Raw genomic sequence first — 7,416 nt, forward strand, 5'->3', positions numbered from 1 at the left:
TAACTATGGATGGCATTAATTTGGCCTCCAGTGAGACTGTAAGGAATCTTGGTGTTATATTTGATCAGGATTTATCCTTTAACGCCCACATAAAATCAATTTCAAGGACCGCCTACTTCCATCTACGTAACATTGCAGAGATCAGGCATATCTTGCCTCAAAACGATGCAGAGAAACTAGTCCATGCATTTGTTACTTCTAGGCTGGATTATTGTAACTCTTTATTATCAGGGAGTACCAAGAAGTCAGTCAAGTGGCTTCAGCTGATTCAAAATGCTGCGGCTCGTGTACTAACCAGAGTTAGGAGAAGGGACCACATGACTCCTGTTCTGGCTGCCTTACACTGGCTCCCTATAGAACACAGGATAGAATTTAAAGTTCTTCTTCTCGCCTACAAAGCCCTTAATGGGCAGGCGCCATCTTACCTTAAAGAACTCATTATACCCTACTGTCCTACTAGGGCATTGCGTTCCAAGAATGCAGGTTGTTGGTTGTTCCTAGAGTCTCTGAAAGTACAATGGGAGCCAGAGCCTTTTCTTATCAAGCTCCACATTTGTGGAATCAGCTTCCAGTTTGTGTTCGGGCGGCAGACACCCTATCCGTTTCTAAGAGTGCGCTTAAGACCTTCCTTTTTGATAAAGCTTATAGTTAGGGCTGATTAGATTCAGCCCCTAGTTTTGCTGATATAGGCTTAGTCTGTCGGGGGACATCTTCCTTCTTCCTTCTCTCTGTCTGTACCCGTGTCCTCTCATGGGGACATCTTACTTCTTCCTTCTCTCTGTCTGTACCTGTGTCCTCTCATGGGGACATCTTCCTTCTTCCTTCTCTCTGTCTGTACCTGTGTCCTCTCATGGGGACATCTTACTTCTTCCTTCTCTCTGTCTGTACCCGTGTCCTCTCATGGGGACATCTTACTTCTTCCTTCTCTCTGTCTGTCCCTGTGTCCTCTCATGTTCCATTAACCAAGCTTCCCCACATCTCTTTCTTTTTGGTGTCTCTATACGCTGGGATCCGGAGTCATGGATGATCCTGCGGTCCTGTGTCCTGGATCGCGAGCGCTGGATCTTGAGTCGTGGCTGTGGTCCTGGATCATCGGTCCTGGATGGATATCCTCGTGGATTCATCTTCCTATTATACACACATGCATTTCCAAACATTTGGACTACCTATGTTGCAAATGTATTATCTTTTCAATTTACACACGGCATCTATTGCAGTCTGTCCGTCCTGGGAGAGGGATCCCTCCTCTGTTGCTCTCCCTGAGGTTTCTCCATGTTCCCTTTAAACTGGGTTTTCTTTGGAAGTTTTTCTTTGTACGATGTGAGGGTCTAAGGACAGAGGGTCTGAGGACAGAGGGTCTGAGGACAGAGGGTCTGAGGACAGAGGGTCTGAGGACAGAGGGTGTCGTATTGTCATACTGATATTCTGTACACACTGTGAAGACCACTGAGACAAATGTAACATTTGTGATATCGGGCTATATAAATAAACATTGATTGATTGATTGATTGATTGATTGATTGATTGATTGATTGATTGATTGATTGATTGATTGATTGATTGATTGATTGATTGATTGATAGTGGAGTACTTCGACAGAGGGGGGGGGGGGGCTTGTGGAGTACTTCAGGAAAGTCGACAGAGGGGGGGGGGGGCTCGTGGAGTACTTCAGGAAAGTCGACAGAGGGGGGGGGGGGCTAGTGGAGTACTTCAGGAAAGTCGACAGAGGGGGGGGGGGGGGCTAGTGGAGTACTTCAGGAAAGTCGACAGAGGGGGGGGCGGAGGCTAGTGGAGTACTTCAGGAAAGTCGACAGAGGGGGGGGGGCTAGTGGAGTACTTCAGGAAAGTCGACAGAGGGGGGGGCGGAGGCTAGTGGAGTACTTCAGGAAAGTCGACAGAGGGGGGGGGCTAGTGGAGTACTTCAGGAAAGTCGACAGAGGGGGGGGCTAGTGGAGTACTTCAGGAAAGTCGACAGAGAGGGGGGGGGGCTAGTGGAGTACTTCAGGAAAGTCGACAGAGGGGGGGCGGCTAGTGGAGTACTTCAGGAAAGTCGACAGAGGGGGGGCTAGTGGAGTACTTCAGGAAAGTCGACAGAGGGGGGGCGGCTAGTGGAGTACTTCAGGAAAGTCGACAGAGGGGGGGGGGGGGCTAGTGGAGTACTTCAGGAAAGTCGACAGAGGGGGGGCTAGTGGAGTACTTCAGGAAAGTCGACAGAGGGGGGGCTAGTGGAGTACTTCAGGAAAGTCGACAGAGGGGGGGGGCTAGTGGAGTACTTCAGGAAAGTCGACAGAGGGGGGGGCGGAGGCTAGTGGAGTACTTCAGGAAAGTCGACAGAGGGGGGGGGGGCTAGTGGAGTACTTCAGGAAAGTCGACAGAGGGGGGGGCTAGTGGAGTACTTCAGGAAAGTCGACAGAGAGGGGGGGGGCTAGTGGAGTACTTCAGGAAAGTCGACAGAGGGGGGGGCGGCTAGTGGAGTACTTCAGGAAAGTCGACAGAGGGGGGGCTAGTGGAGTACTTCAGGAAAGTCGACAGAGGGGGGGCGGCTAGTGGAGTACTTCAGGAAAGTCGACAGAGGGGGGGGGGGGCTAGTGGAGTACTTCAGGAAAGTCGACAGAGGGGGGGCTAGTGGAGTACTTCAGGAAAGTCGACAGAGGGGGGGGCTAGTGGAGTACTTCAGGAAAGTCGACAGAGGGGGGGGCTAGTGGAGTACTTCAGGAAAGTCGACAGAGGGGGGGCTAGTGGAGTACTTTGTGACCACAGTGTGAACGTTGTGATCAGCTGTGTTAGCGCAGTTCTCCAGTGAAGGGGGGAGTCTCCCTCCGCAGCCGGGTGGCGTAGTGTTGGCTCAGTTCCGTCGTTCAGACCGACGTTAACAGCAGCCTGTCTGTGCACACGGAGACCGACTCTGTCGTCCGGTGATCGAACCGCCTTCTGGAAAAGCTTCACAAGTACGTCGGTACGCATTTCAGATTACGCCATAACCTGCGTACCAGTTATGTGCACCCCTGTACTACAGCAAAAGTATTCTGCGTCGGGACTTCCTGCAACAACACCACGCCGTTATCAAAGATGTTCTATTGAGAAGACGATCACTACGTGACAAAAGTTTTCAAAACCGTGGCTCCTGAAATCAATCTGACTAACTGCTGTCTGTGCAGTTTACTCCGCGAGTTGGCAGACTTTATGTTGCTTCCTTTAACATCATGTCTCATGGTGGGGCTGAGCCATTTCTTGGTATGGGTGCAGCCTACCCCAGCCATACCCTGGCGCTGCCACTGGTGGCACGTATGGAGCGGGCCATTCTGCACATGCGTTAAATGCGTTAAATATTTTAACGCAATTAATTCAAAAAATGAATTACCGCCGTTAACGCGATAATTTTGACAGCACTAATATATATATATATATATATATATACCAACCTACTCTCTTCAGTCTGCGTACAAATGACACGACTTTAAACATTGGAAATGTGTGGAATAGATACGCAGAAGTCTGATTTTGCGTGCACATGATACGCGTATAATGTCTGACCTTTGTTATTGTGTTATTTACTCAATAATAACACACAATTATCTTTGTTTATATTTATTCGTTTAATTCTATAATATCGGGCTTTTTAGCCGTTCCTCAGGAACTGAATTTCAAAATAAAGTCACCGGAAACAGACGTAGGCCTATAAGGGACATTTCGAGCATCATTGCGATACACACCACACACCCACTAAACTGATTACCCAAGATCCTCAGCTAGAAGCTCGGTGATTGGATTGTTTAGCCGCAATGCACGTTGGGATATGATGTTTATATTATATGAAATCCGAAAAACATTTAAAAAAAGAAAATAATACTTTATTCCGAGTGTGCTTGCTTTTCTCTTTGAAGGTCATCACATAACGGCATTGTAATACACGGTACGGCTGCATTACATATTACATATCTGCCGTAGTTCTGTATTTACAGAGCCCTGATGAGAAGACCTCTAGACAAACAGGAGGAACTGGAAACGTGACGTGGATCATAAATATATCAGCCATTAAACAACATCTTACATTTCTTTTCACACAATACGTCTCCTTGCAGTATCAACACTAATTCGGCTCACTTTTACAAATATTACTTTGTCGGTACCGGAGTAGTGTAACGCGCTACTTTTATAATCCATTAATCACACTACAGTTACTAACATTGCCCCGACACGCGTTACTTCGTTACTTTCTAAAATCAATCAAACCTCAACAAACACCTGCAAAGAACACATGCTAATGAGAAGCTAACGCACATAGCTGTTGTTTATTTATATCACACACGTAGTCTGTTCTTCTTCTCTGTTTTCCGGTTGTTGCCTGTTTTGAATGACGAATACACACTACCGCCACCTGCTGGTAAGGAGAGTTATTGCCACTCACGCATGCGCAGTTCGTACGTGCTCGGCTGAAGTCTTTGCGGTGTCTGGTTCCAGTGCAACACATGGCCAACACGCAGGAGAACACGCCGACGCAACAGCGTGAGCAGAGATAGACTGCGCAAAATATACAGATAGCAGGAGACAGAGGACAGCCACGGTCAGATAGCAGGAGACAGAGGACAGCCACGGTCAGATAGCAGGAGACAGAGGACAGCCACGGTCAGATAGCAGGAGACAGAGGACAGCAACGGTCAGATAGCAGGAGACAGAGGACAGCCACGGTCAGATAGCAGGAGACAGAGGACAGCCACGGTCAGATAGCAGGAGACAGAGGACAGCCACGGTCAGATAGCAGGAGACAGAGGACAGCCACGGTCAGATAGCAGGAGACAGAGGACAGCCACGGTCAGATAGCAGGAGACAGAGGACAGCCACGGTCAGATAGCAGGAGACAGAGGACAGCCACGGTCAGATAGCAGGAGACAGAGGACAGCCACGGTCAGATAGCAGGAGACAGAGGACAGCCACGGTCAGATAGCAGGAGACAGAGGACAGCCACGGTCAGATAGCAGGAGACAGAGGACAGCCACGGTCAGATAGCAGGAGACAGAGGACAGCCACGGTCAGATAGCAGGAGACAGAGGACAGCCACGGTCAGATAGGAAAACATTCAGGATCTGGATCAGTCTTATGCGACAATGGAAACTGAACTAAAGAGAACATTTGAAACTTTAGCAGTCTGCGTGATCTGCCTGTAGGGAGGGGCGGGCCGGCCCTGCGAGTAAAGTAACGAGTAAAGTAACGAGTAAAGTAACGAGTAAAGTAACGAGTAAAGTAACGAATTACTTTATGTAGAGAGTAACGAAGTAGTGTAATATATTACTTTTTTTTAAAGTAATATGTAATATGTAATATATAACTTTTTTTAAGTAACTACCCCATGTCTGCCCAGCACCCCCCTTGATCGGATGATCAGATGCACAGACCACTGCGCCACCCGTCCCATATTAACATGAACCAAAGCTGTTGCCTGGCAACGCAATCGCACAACGTCACGTCCGTTAATTCCACATCTACGCACATGGATTAACATCGATTGAAGACATGAATGTAGCCTTTGTTTCTGCTCAAAGAGGTGTCCAGCTGGGGCAACAAGAAAACCGGCGAAATCGAGTGTGACTATTAAAAAAGTAAACCATTATTATATTAATATTGACAATAACACCTGACCGTCGGGAGCCTTTGCTTGGCATTTCCGGGTATTTCTCCACTGGCTAACAATACCGTGTAACCGTCCCGTTTGAAGGGACGAAAGCGTGACATCTTCACGTCTCCCAGCGTGGTACATCGCCACATGTTCACGTCTTGCCGTGATACCGGGTTGGAATGGTTAGCGTATCATATGCACGCAAAATCGGACTTCTGCGTATCTATTGCACGCATGTGTGTGAGTGTGTGTGTGTGTGTGTGTGTGTGTGTGTGTGTGTGTGTGTGTGTGTGTGTGTGTGTGTGTGTGTGTGTGTGTGTGTGTGTGTGTGTGTGTGTGTGTGTGTGTGTGTGTGTGTGTGTGTGTGTGTGTGTGTGTGTGTGTGTGTGTGTGTGTGTGTGTGTGTGTGTGTGTGTGTGTGTGTGTGTGTGTGTGTACCTGTCTGACAGCCCTCCGTACACAATGGCTCCTGTCAGAACGCCCCCCATATAGATGGTCTGGATCATCTGTTTGAGAGGCCGGAGACCACAGACCAGGTCCCACTGAGAGACAGACAGGTCAGAGACAGACAGGTCAGAGACAGACAGGTGAGAGACAGACAGGTGAGAGACAGACAGGTGAGAGACAGACAGGAGAGAGACAGACAGGAGACAGACAGACAGGTGAGAGACAGACAGGAGACAGACAGACAGGTGAGAGACAGACAGGAGACAGACAGGAGAGAGACAGACAGGTGAGAGACAGACAGGTAAGAGACAGACAGGTGAGAGACAGACAGGTGAGAGACAGACAGGTGAGAGACAGACAGGTGAGAGACAGACAGGTGAGAGAAAGACAGGTGAGAGACAGACAGGAGACAGACAGGAGAGAGACAGACAGGTGAGAGACAGACAGGTAAGAGACAGACAGGTAAGAGACAGACAGGTGAGAGACAGGTGAGAGACAGACAGGTGAGAGAGAGAGAGAGAGAGAGAGAGAGAGAGAGAGAGAGAGAGAGAGAGAGAGAGAGAGAGAGAGAGTCCATCCTCTTTCCCCTCGAAATGTCTGGGCAGCTGGTTACCGGCTGACAACGAGCCAAGTCAGAAACCACCGGTGTGTATTCGAAACTACGGTTTCGGTGCCGAGATACCGTTGATAGTAAAAAGGTAACATTGGTTTTGAGTAGCTGCATCAGAAATGAGCTGCTGAACAAAAAATCGAAATTGGACCTAACCCTAAAAAGTGAGACATTTTATAGGAAAATCTGAAATTATTCTTCAGAATTAACTCCAAAGAAGAATTAACGACATTGATCGACAGAAAACAGAGGAAGAAACGCAATTTGTGGATGTATTTTTGAGTTGAAACTACAAACTAGCTTTCAACTACCAACTGACAACTGTCAACCGTCTAGCTGTGGGCTGCTAGCTGTGAGCTGCCAGCTGTTACCTGCTAGCTGTGGGCTGCTAGCTGCTAGCTGCCAGCTGTTACCTGCCAGCTGTGGGCTGCTAGCTGCGAGCTGCCAGCTGCGAGCTGCCAGCTGTTACCGTCTAGCTGTGGGCTGCTAGCTGTGAGCTGCCAGCTGTTACCTGCTAGCTGTGGGCTGCTAGCTGCGAGCTGCCAGCTGCAAGCTGCCAGCTGTTACCGTCTAGCTGTGGGCTGCTAGCTGCTAGCTGCCAGCTGTTACCTGCCAGCTGTGGGCTGCTAGCTGCGAGCTGCCAGCTGCGAGCTGCCAGCTGTTACCGTCTAGCTGTGGGCTGCTAGCTGCTAGCTGCCAGCTGTTACCTGCCAACTGTGGGCTGCTAGCTGCGAGCTGCCAGCTG

At 49.1% G+C, this 7,416-nt stretch overlaps 1 protein-coding gene across 1 annotated transcript in view; it reads right to left on the reverse strand.

The window, feature by feature from the left end:
- The window catches only part of LOC117442919 (solute carrier family 22 member 6-A-like), a 24,670-nt gene extending 18,508 nt beyond the window's left edge, over nt 1–6,162 (reverse strand). The window contains exon 1 of the mRNA XM_034078872.2: nt 6,053–6,162. Within this exon, the coding sequence (XP_033934763.1) occupies nt 6,053–6,120 (68 nt within the window). The 5' untranslated portion in view covers nt 6,121–6,162. The remainder of the gene's footprint in view (nt 1–6,052) is intronic.
- Nucleotides 6,163–7,416: the final 1,254 nt, after the last annotated feature.

The sequence above is a fragment of the Pseudochaenichthys georgianus genome, unplaced genomic scaffold, assembly GCF_902827115.2.
Source record: "Pseudochaenichthys georgianus unplaced genomic scaffold, fPseGeo1.2 scaffold_503_arrow_ctg1, whole genome shotgun sequence".
NCBI lineage: Eukaryota > Metazoa > Chordata > Actinopteri > Perciformes > Channichthyidae > Pseudochaenichthys > Pseudochaenichthys georgianus.